The sequence below is a fragment of the Helicoverpa armigera genome, chromosome 12, assembly GCF_030705265.1.
Source record: "Helicoverpa armigera isolate CAAS_96S chromosome 12, ASM3070526v1, whole genome shotgun sequence".
Taxonomy (NCBI): Eukaryota; Metazoa; Arthropoda; class Insecta; order Lepidoptera; family Noctuidae; genus Helicoverpa; species Helicoverpa armigera.
This window is the reverse complement of record NC_087131.1, coordinates 7,116,703-7,143,029: the sequence shown is the minus strand read 5'-3', so window position 1 is coordinate 7,143,029 and position 26,327 is coordinate 7,116,703. Positions and strand designations below refer to the sequence as shown.

Below are 26,327 nucleotides of genomic sequence, written 5' to 3'. Positions count from 1 at the left end.
AATTTAACTATTTTTTCCTCCCCTATTCCGCTGCTGGGCAAAGGTTTCCCCATTTCATCTTTACATACCCTTCGAGTGATGCTTAGTACGAAGTGCTTATGTTTGGGTTTTTCAAAGCATATATGAAAACATTAATGGGGTGATAATTTGTTCACATCACGCCTTCAAAGGGCAGGAAAGAGTTGCAAATCACGCCTTGTAACGAGTGTGCAGACCTCGTTATGTTAACCACATTTAAAATAAATCTGGAACACACTGCTTTGTAGAAGTGATAAACATGTAGGTTGATAATATTTTTATCAAATCTCAAAGCTTTTTTTTTTCCGAACGGTAGAAGGAAGATATGTTGGTACGTGGGTACTTCATTTAACTGCTGCTGAAATATGAATTCTTACTTCTAGTAAGCTGAATCGACTTAAAACCTATGTAATATTAATCACCCTTTTACGTGCTTCAAAATTACTCCATATTGCTAGAAGATAAAATCCTTCCGTGATATAGTCTATTTCTATTTTGCTCATCGTGTAATTTCCTCCAGTTTTCGAAACTCTTCGCTTTACAAAAGAAGCAATAGGCGATCAGTACTCATTACTAGGTTTTAACATCTGAAGTATGTAACTAATGAAGAATTTTCTGCAAGCTCATGAATGGGACTCAAAGTGAAAAAGGTTTTATTCGCATAGAAATTGGATAGTCAAGACCCTGGCAGTTGAGAATGAATGCAACGGGGAATGTCGCATATCTAAAGAATTATGCTCGTTGAGTTATGCATGAACCAAGCGGTATAATGTTGTTTTGTACTTCACCAAATAAAGCCGTAAATTAAGCAGAATTCGACCTTTTCACATTAATCAAAGATAAGCCATTGTATCTAATCCCAGTACTTTTTTATCATCGAGAACCAGAAATAATATTTCATAAAGTTCGAAAGGCATAAATAACGTTTCACAGTGGGAACTGATAAATATACAGATCTGCTTAGATACTTTATCAGCCATATTTATTACTAAACAAGAGGAACTTCCCAAAAAAGATGACAAATTATGTGACGATATGACCTCTTTTCTTGCCCAACACAAATATGTTCCTGAACTTTTTACTCTGTAAACCATTTTTATAGGCTAACTATTTTCATAAACTGAACTATCGACAAAAGAACAAGTTGCACATAAAAACTCCCTAGTTCGCAAGACCACTGAAACGTCAACCAGTACAAAGTGCACTTTTGTACAATTTCTTTGTACCTGGCGGAGTACAGCTAATTTTCTCTTCATTATACCTCTATACTAAGGCATTCACCCAATCCCACAAGCGAGATTGGAAATTCATAGAGTGAACCGTTTTTGTCTTAATTAGTTGCCGAGTAGTTCGGTCTTGTGAGATGTTTGAGTCGATCAATATTCTATGAAGGAACTTCATTGAATAAATACCAAAATTATTAACCAATTTTATCGAGAGATAATAGAATTATTCTTTACTTAGGTAATTGAAGAACTTGGTGATTATTTGACAATTCCGTATTTACACTTAATTTATGTTTAGAACATTTCCTAGGCTCGCAGCAAATGTCTAGAGGACTTTTAAGTATTAGCTATACAATTATCTATCCAGCTCTAAATTTTCCTGGAAAATATTTATTCCGGCCAATACCGGGTACAGATTTTCATACAAAGAAGGAATGAGCGCTAATAAGCACGCTTGCTCGAGTTGACTTTTGACGAGCATTTTCAGCACAGTGTGCTTTAAAAAAAAGGTACAAATTATGAGATGAAGGTTGTAAAATCTTGAAAAGTATGTATAGGAAATTTACAACGTAATTCCCGTAGATCTTACACTTTAGACTTAAACTTTGTTCTAAGAAGTACAAGAACAAGTCTAGAGAATTGGGTTTGTAACCAAACACTCTGGCCGAGGTTCACTGAACATCTTCAATGTCTCATTAGCACCAAACAGTTTCTAGTTTACGTAAGTTACTCTAAGCAGCCGTTTAATAGCTCTGTGAAACCGAATCTAAAGATAACCAAGTTTTAATTATTCTTTGAAATTAGTTTCTGAAGTCACCGGATTGATTTCTTGAAGTAAATCGGTTTTTAATCACTGACAATATTTGTCTGGTGTTGAATAACAAAAGAAGATTGATAATCTTTACTTAAAATGGAGTTTGAAATCGCGAACTATAGAAACGCTACAGCTAAACGTCCCATTTTTTTCTCTCAGAGCTGAGTCGAACCTTTCAAGCCAAACTTCATTGAAACAAATGCCATAGGTAAATCGGATACCGGATTATTCTGTAATCTCGCTAACACACAACTCACCACGATCCTACTATAACAACTGATTAATATTGAGGCCACAAATTGATCTGTACAACAACAAGTTAAGCCTTATAATATTTCGCTCAAAATACTCCTGAATAAACAAAACATTATTTTCGTGCCACTATTTGGGACCTCTTTTATGGCGTTCAGATCTTTGCTGACTCTTTTCGCAGAAATAGAACAAGATACCTACCTAGTATTTATAGCAAAAAATATATATTCTAAAAAGAAATAAAAGCGTGTACGTTGTAATAAATACAAAGTTATTTACGTTTCAGTTTAAAATAAAAAATATGAGGAATTATGCTTGCTTTCTACTTTGTAGGATCAGTTTATTTAAAGGTAAAAAAAACATTAACTATTTTATAAGAATGGCTAAGGTCTGTAAGTAAATCTGATTTGAGAATGGAATGTTTTCCTACAACAAAATGTAGGAAATCTTTCGTAACGCCTCATTTACCCACACTTCTTAGTAACATAGGATTTAGGAACTACGTGTAGGCACTAATTTACAGATTACAGATAGAAAATACTCTGATTATCTGTTTCAATTGATCGATGGACATCGTTACCGATAATGTGGGTTGCAGATAATAATAGTTCCGCGATATAATTACACTATCAACAGTTAGACGCACTTTGCTGCGGGCGAGATATATCGAAACTTGCATTGCAATGCAGCTTCTATTAGCGTTTTGTTTACCGAGGTGAGATCTTTTGCTCTTGGAAATATAGTTTATGGATTTTTTTTCTCTCCGTAGTAAATGAAAATGCAGGTTAAGATACACATTTTTTTAAATCAATTAAAATTAATGCCAAGGCCATATTATCTTTCTTTTTTCAATCTGATAAAATGATATGTAGGTATAAAATCTGAAAGATATCAGCGAGTCTGAATTTGTGAGCTTTAAGTAGATTTCAGGCTAATCCTAGTCCTTCAGAGAAACGCGTAACGTTTGCTTATGTAACATTAATATGACTTTCTATGTATTTGATACGAATTACTAATAAACTTAACAAAGTGTATCCACGCCCTTAAGCTTCAAAATTCTCCTTGACTACACGAAGTAATTAATAATATTAAATCTTGTTCATATTCGTGTCGTATCACACTTGACATTCATTAAATATATCAGGATAAACTTTTTGAAGCATTAATATTGCTAGATAGAGATATATTAATGTTTAGTAATAAGGTGTACTTAGTATTTAATTTGTAAGACAAGTTTAGCTAAGATTTTATTTTGTTCAAATTGTCTCGCGTAATTTCTTCTTTCACTATTTTGGAGATCGATTCATCTTTAAGATCGGCTGAGGCAGCTGCGAAACTGCTATCGACATTTCACTCCTTTCTTTCCTTTTACTACCCGACTGTCGAGAAGGTTCAGTTTTTAAAGTTATATTTATTAAAGTCAAGCACAAACAAGAACCTCTGTCACTCAAATTTTGTCAAACATTTTTTTTTCAGTATTCTTTCTGCTATTTCGAGATGTGGTATGTTTTATTTAAAGCTGCTGTCACATTTTTTGGTTACTCCCCTCTCTTTTATACTGCAGACAATGTCGATAGAGCCTTGACCTCACTTTACAATACGTTTATTTAAATCTACTATCAACACGGGACGGCCGAACAAAATAAAAATGCAAATTAGATAAATTCAATTTCATTGAGATACTTACTTATATTTAAACGAAATCCTACAAAACCGCGTATTAAAGGCGACCTGTAGTGGAAATGTTAAAGTGTAGTGGCAATTTTTGAGTTTAGTTACAGTTTTAATTGAATTGTCAGGTCTTTGCATAACCCGATGGTCTCTGGCGGAGGCTGGCAAGCCGCCAGGACAATCACGTTTTCTGTGATTGTGTTCACTTTCCACTCTCAGCTAATTTTCAACTTCGAAATAAGGTAGTGTTCTCTTGCAGGATTTAAGAAAAGCAGGCCAGTTTTTCTTTTGATAGATTGTCTAAATTACACAAAAATAACATTTTGCTTGAGGCTGCTTTTAACCTTTATCAAGGAGTTGCTTTGAAAACGGCTTTTCATAGGTTTTCAATTAACCGGAATTAATTTAAGTTATGTCTCAGATGATCTAATTGCTGAGGCCGTTACAGTTCATTAAGTTACAAAGTTTATCCTCAGTCATGTCAGATTATTTAGACCATGAAGTCGTTTGTCATTCCCTTACTTAAGACTATGACGTACCTACATTATACAATCAATTATGAACCCGTCATAATCTTAACCTCTCACTAGTCATCATGATACGAATCCATCATTGAAAGATACGAGTACATAAATAGATATACAAAAATTCTGGAAATATTAAATACCATATCACATACATATATTACCATTACTCGTACTCTAAACCAAAACAAATAATTAGTAAAAATAAATCTCTTTAATATTAAAATTACTTATGCTCAAAGTAACGTCATTTCCGTATTCCCGAGCACTTATTTCAGGGATCGCGGTGAACATGGAATAGGCGCGGGAAAATGTTAAAGCTCGTAAACATTTATTGGATGACTATCACCTCCTTTTTTAACCAATTGGAGGTCATTTATTCTTATGGGGTTTCGGTGTCGTCGGCGGGTCGATTTTAAAGGTTCAAGGGTTAAGTACGATACCTATATGTTTTGATTTTATCGGTCCGTAACGACTTGATTTGTATCAAAAGGATGTAGAGAGATTTGGAGGGAAAATATCGAGGTTTAAGGCGTCCATTTGGTTTTTATTTTTCATGTAGGTCGAGTGTTTGTTTAGCTCACGCTACATATGAAGCTGCATGCAATTAACTCTGAAATTGTTTTTAAATTATTGTTATAAAACTATTTGCTACCGAGTATTTTCATAAAGCGTTGTAGTGAGAGAGTAATATAGCATTAAACTCACTGTAAACAAATATAAACCTAACTTCTCACAAAATTATATTTAAAACAGGTAATATTTTTGGCTATGTTTGGGATAATAATTCCCCATATTTCATTATGTTAAGTTTGATAACATTTCTCTTTGCAAAATAGTACAGGACTCCTGCAGTGAAATGGCAAAAAACACCAAGAACCTAATAAACACGCGACTGGAATAAAACCAGTTCCATTTGAATACTTGTATCTGCAAATAAGCAGTGTAGTGTATAAGCTATCCATAATTCCCACGTAGATGCGATAGGTAATACATTTTCAATCCGTGTTCATAAATCTGTCCCGGCGCTCGAGACGTAGGTAGGTAATAATGTCCAACGCATAGGTACCGATACTGGCTGAAAGAGTTTGGAGAACCGCCAGTGCACTCAGGTGGAAACTGAGCCTTATAAACTGGCCTTAATACACGGATCTATTTACTACGATACACTTACTTTGAGTACAATCCGATTTACGTGTTCGTTTATTAATCTTGTGGATATCTTGATTTGTCTGCCCACGCGTGGATAACGCGGCACGTGGTTGTTTTTCCCAGCGGAAGCTTACGGTTTTGAACTACTTTCGAGGTTTGAAGATAAGGTTTTTCTTATTTCGACGTCACTAGTAATATATGAGCGGAGTTACAACACTGTTAAGTAATTTTTAGGGTTCCGTAGCCAAAATGGCAAAAACGGAACCCTTATAGTTTCGTCATGTCCGTCTGTCCGTCTGTCCGTCTGTCCGTCTGTCACAGCCGATTTACTCGGAAACTATAAGTACTACAGTGATGAAATTTGATGGGAATATGTGTTGTATGAACCGCTACAAAAATATGACACTAAATAGTAAAAAAAAGAATTGGGGGTGGGGCCCCCCATACATGTAACTGAGGGATGAAATTTTTTTTTTCGATGTACATACCCGTGTGGGGTATCAATGGAAAGGTCTTTTAAAATGATATAAAGTTTTCTAAAAAACATTTTTCTTAAAGTGAACGGTTTTTGAGATATCAGCTCTCAAAGTCGTAAAAAGTATGTCCCCCCCCTCTATTTTTATAACTACGGGGTATAAAATTCTAAAAAAAATAGAGGTGATGCATGCTAATTAACTCTTTCAACGATTTTTGGTTTGATCAAAGTATCTCTTATAGTTTTTGAGATAGGTTGATTTAACTGTAATTTACGGAACCCTTCGTGCACGAGTCCGACTCGCACTTGGCCGGTTTTTGTTATTTCATTTTGACTGGGCTATAAATATTTTTAGTTCAGTTTGTTGATACAGCGAAGTAATAGATCAGTAGCGAAGTTTTAAAGGGGCGTGGACCAATAATGTTTTACACACAATTCAAATTTATTGCCAGCTTCAAACGGCCAACGAAAACATTCTGAGGAAGTTTGGAGCAGTAAAGGCTTTACGCAAATACTATATTTAAATTAATGGCAAATAGATCATGAGGTAAGAGGGCTGAGTGCTCCAAAGTGGAGGAAAACAGTATAATGTCGCACTAAGGAGTTTTAAAATGATTTGTTTTGACAAATTTAGGAAAGTTTATAAGTTTAAGACAACACAAAAAAAACAAACAAACAAAGAAAGGTGAGAATCGTTTGGAAAATTTTCCAGACGTTACCAGTAACAATTGAATAAACAATCAGCAAAGGTAGCAGTATAGGTAGTCTCCTCACTATAATCCCTAAAGCCAGTGCTTAATCACGGACGAAAAAGACACACGACCGTCATTCACGTTTGTAAGATCACAAGGGGACATTAAGTAATTAGGCCTCGTTGATCCATTAGAACAAGTATCAATCTACGTCATGAAAGACAGAATATACCGACATAATAATAGAAGGTTGGATATTCGCCAGTGCGTTCAGACGGAAATATTCCAAATTGTTTACATGCCTAATAATATAAATAGGGTACTTACTGTATCTTGAGCGGGGCTGGTTAGCTTCATTGTACGTATATTTGCAATGTGGGTCAACCCCAACAGGTTAATAATTTGAAGGGATCAGTTATTGTAATGTTGTTAAGTACTGGTAATTTAAATGTGGGGTGTCTAATTGATCTTATCTAATAGCTTCGTAATGTTTCATTTATTTGATGACACTACGCAATTTGATAATCTCATTTTCTATGGAATTTCAATTCCTGGAAAGCATCAAATTACCTTTCGTTCATAGACCTACTCTTTAATTAAAAAAGAAACATCGGCGTAATTTTTGCAATTCATTACCATCATTAATTACCTTGTTATGCCGTATTTTATACCTGTTATAGTTCCAGTTTTCAAACACTTTCCCTAGTTCTTGGAAACGTTTTTAATTTTCCTGTTGTTACTGTAAAAGCTTGCTAGGCGATCATTGCTAAGGCATCTTACTCTCGAGATAAAAGTAGGTACTTTGTCATTGATAATATTGTCAGCTGTCACTGTAGAAGGGGAAAAATATAACATAACATGAATGGAAATAGCTGGTGTAGGAGCGAATTTTAGGTACCGGAAAAACCAGTCGTGTTTGGCAGTTCGGCAAATGGATTAAACCACTGATGTAATAAAAAAGTGTAACTGTACAGTTCTCCATAAACAAAGATAACAAATGATTGTTTGAGAACAATTCAGTTCTCCGATAGCAAAAATAATAACCTCAAATGTTGGACGAAATTTATTTCTTTGTTTGTCTGCACTTTATTTGCCGTGAACTCTTTGTTAGACTTGGTGTTGTCTGAGTTTGTTTTTACCTCCACCTCGAGTATATAGTCGTTACATATGATGTAAGCATTGCACTAGATAAAATCTACACTCGCTAAAATGCTCCGAACATTGCCCGTAGTATTTAATTAACACCGAAAATATTTATAAGCTACAAAATCACCAAATTCCATAAAACATTCAAGTATACATTTACAGTCAGAATAAATGGAGAGAGATTAAATATTTAAATAGTTCCCAGTATTCAGAATTGTAGGAAATTACTCTGAAACTGTATTTTTCAAAAGAACTAGTCCGCTTCTGAACTTTTTCGATTGTGAAATTTTTAACTTGCCTCGTGAAGAGAAGAACGGTTTTATTTTTATTATTGCCGTTTACGTCGTAATTTGCATTTTAAACGAGGTAAGTATTGATGAACTTGCTCTGTAGGTTACTCATATTTACATGATATTAAAGTATAGGTCCTGATAATGTAAGCAAATGTATAAATTCAATTTGAATCTGAGAAAACAATCTAAACAAAAAAGCGATCGTTGCGAAGAAGTATTACGCAAACTGGAGAAACTTTCTTAAATGAAAGATTTGTCATTTGCATGAGTAAAACTTTTGTATTTCATAACAGGACGAACAACGGCCTACATACAACTAATAATCTATATAAAAATACATTTTAATTGGAATAAACTTGGCTAATTAAACGATTTGACACGGGAGACTTTTTAACAAACTCATTTAATGAATCGCGAGTTATCTCTGAAGGCTTTATATTGGTGTTGAGTGGGATATTCCTTTGTCTGAAAATAAAAACCTAATAAAGTTTATTAAATATGAATGTCTAATACTTTTAAGCGTTTTTGACGTGGGGTTTTAGCAGTGTTATCCCTCGTCAAAATTAGCTACCGGGCTCGCATTAAGGCGACGACACTCGTTCCCTATTTGTTTAGGACGATTTAACTAGTTCCCTAACTTGAAACAACTTTCGAATAGAATCATTGAGTGAACTGTTAACGCGTGTTAAACAACGTGATACGAATTTGGGATTAAAATTATTTAAGCTGGAAGTTGTTTGCGGAACTTCATGATGTGTGTGATTGCGTTTATTTATTTTAATTTTGTACATCTAAATATGTTTGTTCAGCTTCTTCATGGGTTAAAATTGAAAAGAAAACACCTGTTAAAAATTAATAAACACAAAATAGTAATTTACTTTCTATATCAAATCAATATTCTTCGTATCGTAACTTATGACATCTCAATGAGAATTTGTTGTGTATTCAGCTTGCACTTATATCTCATGATATAAGGAAGGAACATACCGACATACAAGTTACGTATTGAGAATATACCAGTTCACGAAACATATCTGCCAAACTATTGCCAGAACATGCAACAGCGGAATTCAGAAAATTCGTTTGACATGAATACTAGGAAATAGGAACTTTTTCTAAACATAAGTTTGTCAATTGGCTCAAAAACGTCACTTTATCGAATTTCATCAGCAGTTATTTGGATATAATTTATTTGAAGTACCTTCAGTATATGTCCTGGGATAATTTTGTTTTTTACTAATAACCCATGATACTAAAATGATTGTTCTAACTGTACCATTAACTTTCTACGCAATCCAGTGTAACTAACAAATCTAATATTGCGTTCTAACCAGTAACAAGAAACGCCATTGTTGTAAACATATCACCCCTAGAGCAATGAACCTCAAACAACTAGTAAATTGAAATCACAATTCCACTGTAAGTGTACTTTCCTTATTAGATCGAGTAATTCCTGTGTGACTTGACTAGTAGGTCAGGCATCACACTGAAACGTGAAATGCTCCCAATGTTAGCCGAGTACAATCCCTGTACCGTAGCTGTTAGCGGATGGTATCGACTATGTAGGGATGTGACCCCTGCAAATTCCGTCCCCGACACGCAAACATCGTGACCATGGTTAAGCCGTGCGCGTGCTTGTTCACAGTTCGCCAGGAGAACGAGCGCATGATGCACGACGTCCTCCAGGCGGGAGTCTTAAATCGCACCCAGTCGTCGGCGTTGCGCTGACGCCGCGCTACTCGCCGCGGCCGCGCCTCGACAACGTGCGGCCCGCCGCCGCGCCGCCCGAGGAGCCCGCCGAGCCGGACCCCGAGCCGTCCAGCACGGCCGAGCCGCCCGAGCCGCCGGCGCCGCTCCGCCTCGCGGTGAGCGCAGCCCCGGCGGGCCCCACGTGAGCCCCTCCGCCACGGCCTGCTGCCGCGTCCGCCGTGACATACACGTACCCACAGCTGTGACGCCTAGGTATGTGAACTGAGAGAATAATCATAGACATAGATAAGTTACTCGTTCGCGAATTGAGAATTTGAGAGTGACGAAATGGACGTGTAGGTAGCCAATGTGAAATTGTGAACAAATAGTAAAGAATGAAAATGTTATTGTTGAAACGTATCGGATAGGATGTAAAAGACAGCAAGTCAATAATCCACGATAGTTATTAAATATGCAATTGTCTTATATGTTAAGCCTACATTATGTGGAACTAAAGGAAGAAATATAATTTGCAAATTTAACATCACCTGTATTTCGCACAGAAATTAAATATGAATGATTACATTATAAAGCTAAGATTAACGATATGTGTCTGCCAGAGAACTGTGCAAGGGGTTGCGGTTAGAATGTTGGATGTTTGTAAGTATGATAGCATAACTGTAATGCGACACATAATATAAAAGTACCAACTTCAAACGGGAACAATCACAACTACAATAAGGACAAGTTAGATTTCTTTCTTTATTTTGATATAAAGTTAAAATTAATGTTAATATTTGCTGGTGTGGAAATAGTGCCATTATAATGCACAATGAAGTAATATAAAGCCCGCATGTATAGATAACTCCTCTAGCTATCAAACAAGACGATGAATTTAATAGGAAACTTTAATGACGTATGTATAACTAAAAATTAAAGCCTATAATTTTTAATCAAGGAGCACAATATAGTATTATTTTCTTAATCACAGTACAACACACTAATGTATCTAATATTCTTACTGTATACCATACAAGTTTATATTTCACTAAGTGAGTCTTAACTGAGCTTGAGCACAATAATTTTGAGTTACTACTTACTGTTAATATTGAACTCCCAATTGTTCAACTCTATCAAGAGCTTTCGAAACTGCGCTTAAAATAATGAAAAAAAAATCTGTTAAAAATAAGAGCTTTTTGTATAGTAGTTGTTGTAGTATTATTCTTACGACAAGAAAATTCTTGTAAGTAAAATAGAGGTGCAAAAATCAGTGTCGTTCGCTCCGATGGATCTGTCGTATTTAAGTATTGACTTGAATGCAGTGACGCGAGCGGTTAGGTAGAATATGTATTATTATTATATAAAATATGTTAGCGTTCCTGAGCGCAGAGCGCGCACTTCACGCTTCAGCCTGTATCACGACGATTAACGGCACTTGTAACACGTGTATGTGTGTGTGAGCGAAACATATAATGTTACACCATCGCCTTTATTACATTACGCATGGCTGTAATGACGTACGACGTTCATGTTATTTAATTAATTTACGCGAAGAGATTCCATTAAATTTCTTGTAATAATGCAGATTGTAAATATTTGTTGGCTATCTGTTTCACAATTTATTGCATTAAATAATAAACGTTTTAACACTGTTTACATGATTTTACAAAAGGCGTGATTTCTAGTCAGTCAAGATCCAAGTTTTTCAGGCTGAAGTGTAGTGCGCGCTACAGCCTACTCAGTGGTTTCTTTCTATCGACAAAGTGGTTAAAATTATGTTTTGATATACCTTCAGATCATATAGGCTAGTCGTTATTGCGTTCACAAATATGTGTCTCCATTGCTTATTAATCAGATTCAAAGGGGATTATGTCAATACCATATTAATTATGTATAACATGATATGTCGTAATTAACAATATCCGTCAATATTTCACTCACGGCTATCGATCCCTGCTTCGTGTATTATTTATTATGTATATTTACGAGGACTTTCCCTCATTTATATTGATTATACAGCCCTAAGGATCAATGTAAATGTCCCACTGAGATCCGTCCAGTAGATTTTCTGCGCCTACACAATAAATGCGTAAGACATGTCTTAATTCTTACCCAGAATTAATTAATTCTCAAAGGCGCAAATTCTCCCTTCAATTCCGTATCCTGGCCGCAATAACATTAAATGAAACCACCCATTTTCACTAAAACATCGTGTGTCAATATTCTGTGCAGTTTGAAAATTCCCGTTTGAAAAACATAGATCAACTTTGTAGGACAGGTTGCGGAGTTTGGTTATTCTATTTAACATCCTTTACGTGAAGCCGGGGATCGCTAGCGAATATAATCCGGATTTATGTAACAACCGAACGATATTGAACATGATTTTAATCTTAAACTAGTCGACTTGGGTCGAATCTAATTTATTATACAGTAATAATTAATTAAACTTCCACTTTGCGTATCTAAATCGTACGAACTTTACATACCAATTATTTGTGTTATGAAGATAGCTCGTATTTAAATGTGGATTTTATACAGAAAGCCGCGATGTTGGTAGAAAGAAAACATTGAGTGAACATTGCTGTTCCCTGTTACGAATATGTAATAATGTTTAATGTGAGCTAGGCGTGTGTGTCCTCTACATAGTGCTAATTTTCAGTCTGTCGTTAATCGCTCTGTTTGCATCGTAAATATATTTTTACGAATTAAATCATCAAGGCTGTGCATTTGTTGGTGGGTATCAGACGCGATACATGTGTAATTGTGTAAGCATGCAGACGGCACACTGACAAAGAGAATCCCGAGATTGCGACAGGCTGCAAATCTGTCCTGTGTCGGAGCAAGGCTAACGCTGTGCAACTACTAGTTACGAATATGTGTATCGACAATTAAATGTGTAATATTAGTTTAATTGCGATCCGCATCCCCTCCCATCCTCGTGTGATACGATATGCTACGTGTTCAAATGTTATCGTTTGATTATCTCTAAGATATCGCCACTGAGCGAGAACTGTCAATGCATTAATTTGGCTATACTAGAGATCAATTCCAAATATTAAACAGGACCTATTAACGTAATTAGTGTTAGAGGGAGATACAAAGAATTTTATAGTTGTTTGTTGTAAATGTCAGTTTTAATTAATCTATTTTACAGAACAAAATGTTTAATAAAATATCTTTATAAAATAAGCGGTTGTATTATTTGCTCGGTCAGTACATATTATATTTATGGAGCGTTGGGGTCTTCTGTGAGGCGTCGAAGGGTTAATATGTTAAGTTGGTGTGTGCACAAAAGCGTGGATGTATACCTACAAGTTGTGTAGAGAAAAGGTAGGGTTTGAAAAGGTGGGGCAGAGAGAGAGTGGCATTCCTCCCGGGGCGCCCTCTGAACTATGCGGCCGCTCATGAGCCGCCGGAGCCACCATGCAGGCCCAAACAATTTGTACTACAAACTTGCTACACTCGGCTTAAAATTAAACTTTTCGCACGCAAGTTTGACAGCGTAATACGTCTGTTAATGCCTTCACACCTCATATTTAAATGATATTTTAATAACTTTGTCGACAGCTCAGTTTAATGAAAGACAGTTTTAAACACCGCTCATAACTGTCACTGAAACAAAAATTGTAGAAAGTTGGTAAGTAAATGAAGTTAACAAGCTTGTCGGCAGTCACAGCGCTTGTTGAATTTGTACGTCGTTAATGACGATAAAATTATTTAAATTATAAATTGTGACGCAATATTGTTGAATTTAAAACCATCTTTGTAACAAATTGGATGTTGGTAAGTGCGGTGTAAACTTAAACGTTCAGTTCACAGTTGGTCCCAACTACTTACTTGATACTCGATGTAACAGCCGGTTATTGGTCTACCTCACCGCCCCTGCTGGCAAATTGTGAATAATTTATGTGCTGTTATGACATTAATCTTACGCCTCCAGGAATAATATGCAAGTGAGAATAGGTGCAGATAAGCGAATGTAAATGCAAACAAAGTAAGTTTAGAGTAACCCTATATTTCTTGTTGATACCAGAGATTACATTGCAAGGATTTAAGGCGAGGAAGTGGTCAACAATAATTCCATAACCGGCACGCGCATCTAAGGCGCCAAAAGGGGTCGGAGCGTCTGAGCGGGGCGAGGATAACAATACGCGCGCTAGCTTATAACTAAAAGTCGTAAGCGACAAAATGGTTTTGTAATTTTATTATTTAGAAATGATAATTTGATAAAAAATCCTACTACAATTTTAAAGAGTATGTATATACTCAACTACTAAAAAAGTTAAGAGGCTTTAATCGGTCCCGTTTGCTCATAATATGTGAATCTCTTTTTAAAAAGAGGTATGTTTGATATATTTTTCTCTGTTATAAAAGTTACCTAATCATGTTTCTACAACTAACAAAATAAGGTTCATATCATGAACTTTCAGGTAACCAAGTTGTATTTTGATCCGTTTTGTATTTACTGAGAAAAATTGACATCCTTGGCGCCAAAAATTCCAATTCGTCCTCTTAAGGTCCGCTCTTTACGACGAGGAAGTCAAACGGAACGTTTATTGCATAAAGTAATAAAGACATAATACTGCGCGAAATAATTCATGTAACACGCTGGGGTTATGATTATACCGCAAATAAACCAGCACGATGATATGTATATGTTATGGACCAAGTGATAAATAGGGCAGTATACATAATGCCCGGTCATTATGAATAATGCCCAATATGAGAGTGCAATTTGATAATAATTATTCAAACAATCAAATTGACCGGGCACTATACATATTGCCCGTGGCCTTTTGGGCAAAGTAATACAAACATATTTAATTTCATTTTTTTATTGTTATTGACATTTAACTTAAAATAAATTAAATATAACACATCCCATATCAATTGACAGAGCATAGAAGTAAACATGCAACATGCAGCAAGCATGGCTTCTGTCACGGCTCCGGCGCTGCGGGGCTCCGGCGGTCCCATGCGAGCTTATCGTCGCAGATAGTTTTCACGCTCACCACCGCAGCTTCGGCTTGCTGGCCGGCTCAGCCGGCCAGCCTCAGCCGCGGCGGCGAGCGCTTCAACTACCTGCGCCTCAGCTCGCAGGCCGCCTCGCCCCTCCGCGCCTACGCGGTTTTGAATTGCACTCTAGGGGTAGGGCAGACAAGACTACGTGGAGTCGGTTTTGCAGCGTTTCGTTTTCGTCACTAAGTTCAGTTTTTAATACAATGTTTTGAATCCAAATTAAATTCTACCATAAAAAACGAGCCAAGAAAAATGAGATCAAGAAAAACGAGGCCGAGTTAGTAAATTAGATGACAATTGTCCAATTAATAATTTTGTGGCTAGACTTATAATTTCCCATTAAAATAGAACATATAATTTAAAACAATAATCATAAAATATGTAGCAAGTAACAGGATTTATTTATTAGAACAACTGCCACCCTCGCACCGCATAAAATATAGCTTTATTATCAAATTGCCCAACTATCATGTAGCAATATAATAATGCCCGTACAATGTGATAAATAATGAAGTTAAGATAGTTATTAATCACTTGGCCCGATAAAGCTAGGCATTATTCATAATGCTCGGGCATTATAAATAATGCCCGAATTAATCACATGGTCCATAACATATATATAGAACAGTTTGTTTGTACATACACCTGTCTGTGTTGCTTCATATAACAAAAACTTCCTTTGTTCCTTTGGTCTCCATGCAAATAACGCGAAGTAAATTAAGCCCGTTAAGATAAATAAAGGAAGAATTGTACTTCCCACTAATTATAAGCTTATAAGTACTTCTATATTTTAGAAAAGAAAAGCGAGGTGGAAAAGTGCTCTTTAAGTACTTACTGGTTACACTACGTAAAATAAATAAATACGGTACGAAAACGGTTTTAAAGTCAGTTTCTGACTACATTTTTACAGGTATATTGTGACCACTGAACCTAAAGTCTAAAAATGTATACAGGTATATTCATTTATCGAATTAACAACTACTGGAGGTCGTCACTAATTTTAACTTAAAAATTTCCATTTATTACAATTATCAAATTGAGCAGTACGAAATGTTTGGAGGCCTTCAAAACTATAATGCGAAACACATGTTAAACAAAGTCCGACAGTGTCAAAACTAAAATTTCATAAAGCACAAAGTGGATTAAACGTGAAATAAACGTCAGTTACAGCTCATTGTTTTTAGAACTATTCTACTGCGAAGCCTAGCGTTACGTACGTACTTCTGTGTTTACATTTAGCTTCGTAAAAGAAAATTACACATTCGCTGTAAAGTTTTTCTATTACAGTAATGTAGGTATACATAAGCTTTCAACTTAATGACTCCCGCCTTTATGGGTAATTAGAATTTATTTTATGTGCATCTTTGTATCGCACCTAGCTTTACTTTACATACTCTTGCTAACAGCATAGCTTGGTAAAGCTCTCTTGCAATAACTTACTTCTCTTCTAAATAGACGTGACATGTGCATGTGACTTTCGGACTGATTTCAAATACACGAAATTTTATTCGGTCGGATTCACATTTCGGACTGAACTCAAAGAGTAAACAGGCTTTAACATTCGGTGTCATTCAACATTGATGAAATCGTGAAAATACTTTTTGTTAAAACAGGAGTGGACTTTATATTTCCACAGTGCCACGCTCCGACAGTTACCATAATTACATCACTCTGCGTTTCTCTTTTGTCAGAATTTTCGATTTCATTGATTTTGTTTGTAGAACAAATCACATTTGCTCTTAGAATATTATCGAAAGTCGGTTTGTCGGTTCTTAAAGCGAAGATTTGCCGAACTTACCCATTGTCTAAGAAAGTTGTTGAAAATTCCAAAGTTATAGCCACCCCTACTGAGAATATGTTCTTAAGTTGGAAAACTTTCAATCCATATAGAGCCCTCACACCTCGTCGACACTTACGAAGTAGTATTCGCCTACTTAGCAGTTCTACCTGAAATAGAAGTGACGGAAGTGTTAGCGCTATGTCAATGAATAGATTTTTGCGGCTTAAAGCGGCTCTTTATTCTTTTAATGAATTTCAACATCATGCATCATGCATTTTAGATGGATTCCTACTAGCAAATAAGGTATATAATACCTATGTGAGTATGAGCAATAAAAAATATCGTTATGCTAAGACGCTAGAATATGGAATAGTAATCAGAATACTTCAGATGCCAAGAAGATATTTTACATTTCACATTAAAATATGGCAGTATTATACATGTAAATATGAATGTTATTAGAGCTCGGTAACACGCGACGCAGTGCTGCAAGCTTTGATATTCAACCAGTAAATAACTACCTACGTCACGAAGTACTCAATTACATTAATGGATATCTAAATATAAGTGCTCTCTCGTAGAATCATAAATCTGAATGTGTTCTTGACTCGATGTTCAAAATTATTTTATTTGCTTCAACCGTCGCATAACTTAGAAGACTATTCTGGACGAATCTTCTTTTAATCGATTTTCTGAGAAGGGCATTATTACTTATTATGTTTATAGGCAAAGTGGGTGTATTTGTGCCGGTGATGGGCGACTACAATAAGCGGCCGATTAGAAAGGAGCCCAATTACCACAAACCCTTTACGGATATTGAAATAAGCCTCGAGCACATTTAGTGGGTTTCTGAGGTTAATCCATTCTATTCCAAGAAGTGCGGAAAAATTATACAGTAAGTTTTGAATATGATAATATGCGTTATGAAAAGCTTAATGTTTTCATCATATCGGGTTACTCAACACCCACGCGTGTACATTGACCTCTCTCAGCTGCGATCTCAAGAGAGCATTATTATTTCCACGCTTTGAAAACGGAGCTATGCAGTTCATCTTTTAGATATATTTTAATCCTCTTGTAGCATACTCTGCACTCACGGAAATAACGTTTCTTCAGATTTTTTTATTACTCTTCTAATCTGGTTGTAAATGTGTAATGAGAAAAACAAAACGAAAATTATCTTCAAATTAAGAGGCAACCACAGTTCTTGGTTTTAAGTCCCATTTGCCATCGTACTGCAAATATTCATCCTTATAATTTAAGGCTGAATCAGCTTAATTGTGAGCAAATATGAATACCCCACTATTCCACTATTAGAACAACTTACGTAGAAATGTGAACAGCGGAGCAACAATCAACCCTTACGTAGGTAAGTATCGAGGTTGATACGGAGGGTAGTTCACACTCGACTGATACATAAGTTCCGCTCCGCCGACCATCCATTGTACGTCGTTAATGAGTCTAATCGGGGACCATAAGCCACTTTATTATATCATTAATCATTAACCCTAATTATTAATTAGCGGAGATTGTGAGACGATACTTGAAAAAAGTTTTATGCTGAAAAAGGTACCTAATATTTTTTTAGGATTTTTGTGTCTGTTGTACTTACCTTTTTACCGCGTTTTCTTCTGCTATTTGAAAACTTCTGCTAAGGGTTCTTCCTTCTAAAAGAACACATATCGTACTAAGTATGTTCTACACTGGCCCATGACTAGGTGTTGTAGAAAAATTTCATCAATAACGGTGACAGTAATTAGTATTTTTACAAAACATTCCTCCGAGCGGACCCCTGCACATAATTTCTACATAACGACTACCAGAAATTACTGTACTGTTTTAGTCCAGAATTTTTTACCTCCCTCGTTAAAAGCGTCGTTAGGGCCGGCTTCCAGTCTTATTAGATGCAGTTAAGTATCAGTATTTACACGAAGTGTGACTGCTATAAATAAAGACCTCGTAGATTAATTACTAGGGGATACTGCTCAGATTGACCGGCTGGATTGAGTCTTAACGACTCACATTATGTCCTATATTACTGGAATCACAAGAAACAATGTGTTAACTGGCTATTTATTAGGAACGATTACCTTTTTCTCTTTATATTTTTTATATATGGAATATAAGGTTTAAATATGGAACACGTTTGCTGCCAGTAACGTCTACATTCTTCAATCACAATCACAGATCTTATATGCAAAGGAAGATTTAAAATCTGAACTCCTTTGTGTGATCTGCTTGCTTCAGCGTGGGACAACTCACAATACTCCTCGAGGAATACTCCAGTATCAAAGGTAAGTGTGTAAGTATTTGTTTGAAATTCTTATATCTTAAATTCGTATATTTGGGGATTGTATTAAAGTAACATGATCTTGGCCATGGCTTTGCTCGTCCGATATTATATTTTGATAAAGAAGATACTTTCAGGCACGAATCGAAACATGGATTAGCAAATCTTGAAAATGAACACAAAACGATCCATCATCATAAAATTGTAGAGTAATAGGATAAAGTAAATTACAAGCCTTATAAACAGGAACTATATTTACTATCACAAACCAAACAACTAAAATGATTTGCTCGTAAGCTCAGATTAGATATAACGTAATATCTCCAGGGATTATTTTGAGGACCACGAATTAGGATAAACTGTTGATATTGGTCGGGGAGTCACGTTGTCAGCTAAGACTAATTATATTATATAGAGGCACGTGTGAATCAGCCAGTTGTTTATATAAGCCATCTGGCAAACAGACGTACGAAATTAAATAGATATTTGCAGTTTATTTATTGGAAGCCGATCGTTCATACGCAATTTTCGCGTTTGAAACCATTGTGGTCTAGTGGTTTCAATCACGGAGCTTCACAAGGTTAATAGGGTGTTCCGTTGAGATTATTACCATCGAGGTCATATTACAGAAATGAGCTGGCTTATATTAGCAATGAATAAAGTCTCTTATGAAATGGTTTGATATGATGTAGAGTAATCTTTATTTAAGAACGATGTAGTATAGTTTGAGCAGCTTAAATATTTTTTATTCTTTTTAAAATTTTGTTTGTAATTTTTAATTACTAGAACCACAGTTAGAGTTCAACAACCGCAACAAAGCTATGCCGTGTCTATGCCTATATGGTCGACCACATTAAAGCGTTGCACGTAATGCAACAAGGGTACGTTGTATTATTGTTTATTACGCAATTATTCAATTAATCAGGCTACTAGTTGAGTCTGGTTGGAATGGAAAGGAGATGGCCAAAAAAACACCCAGAATCGACAGGAACTTCATATGTATGATTGGATTCAGTATAATTTGTGGATTTTAAAAAGTATTTCAAATCATCTAAAAACCATGGGGTTCTCTTTTTATAACGTTTTTTCGATCAAGATTTTAGTTCACAAAAAAGTTTACTTTTACTATTTGATGTTCCTTAGAAGTTGAATGCAGACTCGTGATTGGCCCGTTTTGCATTGTTAAGTCATTTGTTATATTTGACAATGTCACATGGCGCGATTTTCAAAGACAATTTCTACAAAAACATTTCATAGCCAGTTGTGAAGGTTGCATGTAACTGCGAAACCTCTCCAAGTACCTAGGTAAGGTCGGTGCTTAATCGTATCTGGAGTGGTTAAATACAAGACCTTTTAATCTCCAGGCAAACTCTGTAACTATGGGGATATTACCATTGGCTTGTATAATGTTAGTATACCTTGTTTTTTATATGCCTTGATGTCAATAATCTTATAAATCAACATAAATTCAACAGAACTTATTTTTGTGAAAATATGATATAGCTCCTATACCCCATGGATTTCAGGCTGGATTTTTTGGCACCATTAAAGGTCAATAATAATGAACCCATTGGTACCCATTTCGTTGCTGTCGATTCTGGGTTTTTTTTCTATGAAAATTTGGCCATCTCCTTTACTGTACCTACAAGGATTTATATTGTTTTTTTTATGAATGAGAATATTATGAGTTACATCTTTACATTACAAACATGACAATATTTCTATTAGTTAATTACCAACATATTTTTTCTATATGTCTAAATCCATGCATCTGATTCACACACATTAGGTATTTACAGATTTATAAAACTACAGGTGAGATATCAGGATTTGTTCGTCGAACATGGTTCTACTTTGATACCTTTAGCCAAATCCTGTCATTGACAGATAGAAAGGCCTTAGTCCCAGTCGAGCAGTGGTGGAAAAAATAAAGCCTTCCGACTAAGGGATATCAGCTACAAGATAACATCGTGATACGAAAACCTGATTTCCGTTTCCCAATTCCTTCCGGAACGCTTACGGTGTGAGAGATAACTCAGTAATCGCTCCACCGAGTGCTATCTCTAAGAATTTTACTAATAAGAACACCTTTAATATTCTATTCGTCAGGGCTGATTATCAGGGTTTTTAAGCGTAACCTGCCCCAATCTCTTTTACCAATGCAATAAACTAAGTCTAACTTTTTGGCGGTTGAATAATTACTTGAACTATAGGATCCAAAGAGAGAAAAAATGTATGCCAACCTCATTCGCAGCTACAGTGAGCTTTCCACATTTTTCTGCTTTAATACTACTAGTAGTACTACAATATTTCCAAATGTAATTTTGTGCAAACAATACAAACGAAAATCTCACGATTTTCTTTATAAACACTCAAGTAAACTTACAACGTTCTAAACGTTAGTTATATTATAACTATGTAAAACCACAGATTGCCAACTTTAAGCGCACAAAAGCGTTATGTATAAAAATAGAATTTTATTCTTTTATATTCTTTGTCGTAGAATATCTGAACTTGTAGAGTAATCCTAGTTTAATAAAGGGAAAAGTACGCTGGTTTGTTTACTGCGCCGGTTTCTACAAAGCGGAGATGACGTTAAGCAGCGACTGATCATCATTGTTGGAAGCTGGTATTATGGAGGACTCTCGTTAATCGTTGAGTTCACTTCAACGGGCCCACCAAATGTGAAGCTGCGCTTGAAACGTGTTGTGTGTGGAAAAAAGTAAATAAATGGTTGGAAAATGTGTTGTACTTATTTCGGGTTACATTTTGTTTGCGACATAAAATATAGATAAGACACATATGACTTAATTCTATGGAGGGGTAGACTAACGCTTAGAAATAATTTACCTATTTCTTCAATTTAGAGAATATTTCGAATGAAGTGAGTATTCAATACCTATGTTACTTTTACCCTAAAAATAGTCCGTATTGGTATATATTCTGGGGTAAACATTTCTGTTTCTTAGCCTTTTGGCTAGTTTTGACTACATTTACGGGCGGGTGGTATTGGTATATATTATTATTATTATTTGTCATAACACAGGCGTACCGCATCCTTGAGAAAAAACACAAATATGAAAAGCGTCTTTCAGCAAATTGTCATCATCTCGGAAATACATCGGTTTCAAGATCGGTTATAAGAATTTCAACGGATCATGACACACTGCTGACATTCTGACAGTTGGTAACTTGGAAAAAAGGCACGATCCCGAAAAAAAAAATGTACGCGAAGGAAGTCACGGGCGACCACAAGTTATACTTATAACCTTCCTCTATACATCTTCCTGTATACCTTCCTCTTTAATCTTGAATTTTGAAGATTTAAGCACACAAATGGACATAGGGATATAGGGACATAAAAAGCGACTTTGTCTTATCCTATGTGGTGATTGTGATACATATGTACTTCGAAATTATTATGAGTTCACAATAACTATTGATAAGTAGTCTACAAATAAAATAATAATAGCTCTGTACAGTGCCAAAACTCTTGATACTAGGTACAAACATGTCCTGTTTATCAAACTGAGAGCTGGATTTGTTTGCTACAGGTTACGTGTTCAATCTCCAAGAAAAGCAAATGTTTGTTCGTCCTTCAGATATTTGTTTAGAGTCTGGATGTTTGCACCAATGTTTAAGATCCAGTTGTAAGTATGAGACCACCATAGGTAAGGATATTTCACATATGCTGCCAGCCTTCTGGGTACATTACCCGGTGACAGCGATGAGGAGCAATTTTTTGATGCAATGTATTAGTTTTAAGTTGTACATATAAGTTTATTTTTAATTTTTAAAATTAATGTAAATATTATCTATACTCCTAACTAGACTTATAGATATAATAAAGACAAAATATTATTTTATATTTTTGTACTCAAAAGGCTGGGAATGCTAGATACAGAACCGATTTGAAAAATTATTTCTGAGTTGGAAAGCTACAATCTTCCCAAGTAGCATATGCTATATTTTAATCCGGTACGGTTAGTAGTTCCCACGGAACGCGGGTAAAACCACGGGAAAACGGCTACTACAGCATAATCTGCATAATCTTTATGAAAAAGTATTTTATTCTAAAACTCGGAGTCTATTAGTAGGTCTGCTAATCTCGTTTTTAATCTGGTGATTTATAAAATTTTAATTAAAATTGTTTATAACGTGTTCTTCCCGTATGTACTGTTCTTAATACCTGGTTATACAATAAGGATTAACATAATCCCAATTGCCAAAGCATCCAATGAATATTAACAGCTACGTTGTAACATTATACATGCGAAATACGTACATGATACATGCTCGCTATAAAAATAAAAGGGAAATGCAGCCCCTTCTTAAAAATGAAGGCATACGACATTTTGTACACCCACTATTAAAAAAGTTATTTATGTTCGCTGTAAAATGCAAGGAAGAAACACGCAGTCAGAATAGACTGAGTATGCTCATTTCACTAGGTATATTAATACTTAACAAAATTTTGATCCTTTCAAGCAATCATCTAAAAATAGAAAGAAACTTTAGAAAAACATGATTCCTTAATTCAATTCCTTTTTTATATAAATCGTTTCAAAATCAACTAAAATCGATATTGGAAGTATACCTTCTTGGCAGTCGGGTAAAAAGTAAACAACATCAGACAAAGCCAAAGATAGCAACCGACTAAACCGAAACGAAACCCTACTTTAACGTTAATGTCCAAGAGAAGAAACATTACCGTTCTAATTAGCTTCTGCAAAATCATATTACGAAGTGTTTTACAGTCAGACTTGCTAATATTACCATCTGTTCTCAGTAGTTAGTTCCAATTCTCGTTTAATCTTTCTGTCTTCCGCCTGCAAGGAGGTTGGAAATGGCTTTTTATACGACTGCAATTTTTTTTCCCCGATTGAGATCGTTGCATCCTACTATACATTGCTTGGAATGTTCTGGATAGAAGTATTTTTGGATATGAGACAGCAGGCAATAACATTAGCGTTTTCACAAAGGCGGATTTTCACTCGGTTTTTCCGCACATATCAAAAATCTAGCATATACGCGCGTCACCTAATGAGTGGCAAAAATCTGTCCCGCGGATTTAAATGGCATTTTTGTACAATTTTAGATGTCAATTGTTTACTCTCTGTCACATCGTGGTCGCTCGGAAATACCATGCGGAAAATCTGCTAGTTTGAAAGCGTTGTAAAAACCTACATACATACCTATTCAGAAAGTGTTTGATTTTTAATCCTTTTGGAGAAAACTGTAGACAAGTTTTTCAAAGTTGTTATCATTAATGCGTGGGTGACACGTAGGCGTATGTATATGGAAAGTGGAAACGTGATGTTAATACTCCGAGGATACCTACTTCACTTAATATGTGTAATAGACTCGTAAGGTTCATAACCCTGTAAAGCCTACGCCTACATGTTTACTAAGACTTCCACTTAATTACTAACTACTCCCAATATTATTAGTTCTATTACGGTTAAAATAATTTTCAATTACCGTTTCTAAATTACTCCTCCAGTCTCCAGGGCCCTAAAAATCTTTTGAATCTCATCTCAATTAGTTTTGCCCATTTTTGGGTAAAATCATTACTAATAAATAAACTTATTTTCATATCTAAAATATTTATTACATCACTTTAATTTTCTGTACAATTTCAATGCGATAATTATCTAAAACGCCAATTTGCAATATTGCATTTACTACCGTGCGTAACATTATGAGGATGTCGACAATGAAGAGACATAAACGCAATTATAGTTCCTATTAAACTAAGCGTAAAGTCGTTAATCGCTTCAATTAGTGATGGCGCATAAGCCAATTATTGCGTTACCGCGTCGATGCCGACCACGCGGCATACTGCGCCCGTTTGACGACGGCTTTATAAAGTTGGGAACATTTTTGCAACGTACATAACGAGAAGGGTCACAATTTGTGGAATGACGCGACTTAGACGTAGCGATGGAAAAGTTTCAGCTTATATTCGGTGAAAAATGCCAGTTATTCGACATTCTGTTCCGTAGAATTTGTTCTACTAACCGATAACAATGATAATATGATGTTCCTTTTATGTCTCTTTGTGTGATCGAATCCGGTGATATGCTATGATAGTGAATATTTTTGTTGATGCGTTTTATAGGTGTTAAATGGAGTAGGAGATTTAATAAACATTCATAACTTTGCACGAGTTATCTATACTTAGCTATCATTTCCAATTTTATCAAATTACTACAGAGGGACTAATCAGCATTACTTAAGAACTAGATTTATTTCTTCTTTCTTTACTAGTATTAGAATGAACTGAAACATCACATACTTAGATCCTGCAAACAAATCAACCCGCTTGTACCTACTACCAAACCTACACACTGAACGTACAAAACTTGGTGAAATTAAAAAGAATAGACATAAACATACCTATAACGAATAGATGTAGCCGTATCTTACAAAAAACAATGAAACGAGCCACACTACAGTACACGGTGAAAGCTCCGCGACTATAATAGTAAAAATAAACAAAATGCGACTCGCCGTGTGCACCTATTGTCGAGTAACCTGTAGTAGACGGTAGACCAGATAAACGACCGGAACGAGCGGATCCGTAAAGGTAGAAATTAATTAAATAATCCTGATGAGGTGAGGCTGTTGATAGGAATAATTAACACGCGTAGCTAACGCCGAGGTTTGGAGCCCCAGTGGGCTAAATAACGGATAGACAGAACAATGACCATTTTAAAAGGTAGAAACTTTAATTATACATTATATTTAAATTTTGACTTCTAGAAATAAGTCTGTAGGCAAAATAGTTAAGTCACTAGCCAAGGAAAAATAATTTGCCATTTTGTTGAATCGTAACCTACCGTTGAGATACTTAGGGATCTGCGAATGTGGAGTCTGATAGTTTCAAGATTAAGTATTTTTATATAAACTTACAGTTATCATACAAAGTTATATCCCGAGGCCATTCGAACAGATACAGTAAATATACGACCACCATTTCCCTTCACGTGAAAGTTTCCAGTGCAAACTCATGGGAAATCGGTTATAGTCTACTTACAAGCAGGTGCACTTTGAGTAGCAAAGTTCTGAACACTACATCAAGATGCCAAAGGAATAATTACACAGACAACTTTCGTAGAATTGCACCGCAACAGATTTACTGGTTGCAAGATTAATGATTGCCTAGGATATGTTTAAAGAACTATTTTGTGGGCGTTTTGATGAAATCATCAAGCGTGATATGGAGCTTAAGTCGTAAATAATAAGAAAGTGGGAAAAAAATCTTGAAATTATTCGAGCCAATC

General features: G+C 35.5%; 1 protein-coding gene across 5 annotated transcripts in view; it reads left to right on the top strand.

Moving 5' to 3' along the window:
* The window catches only part of LOC110374437 (protein enabled homolog), a 97,205-nt gene extending 85,899 nt beyond the window's left edge, over positions 1–11,306 (top strand). For 3 of the 5 annotated variants that reach the window (XM_021332161.3, XM_021332169.3, XM_064037238.1), the window contains one exon: positions 9,909–10,127. In XM_021332161.3, coding sequence (XP_021187836.2) covers positions 9,909–9,991 — 83 coding nt within the window. In that variant the 3' untranslated portion in view covers positions 9,992–10,127. Of the gene's footprint in view, positions 1–9,908 lie in introns of all 5 variants that reach the window. The other 2 variants (XM_021332144.3, XM_064037237.1) reach the window with 2 other exon arrangements.
* The last annotated feature ends 15,021 nt before the right edge of the window (positions 11,307–26,327 follow it).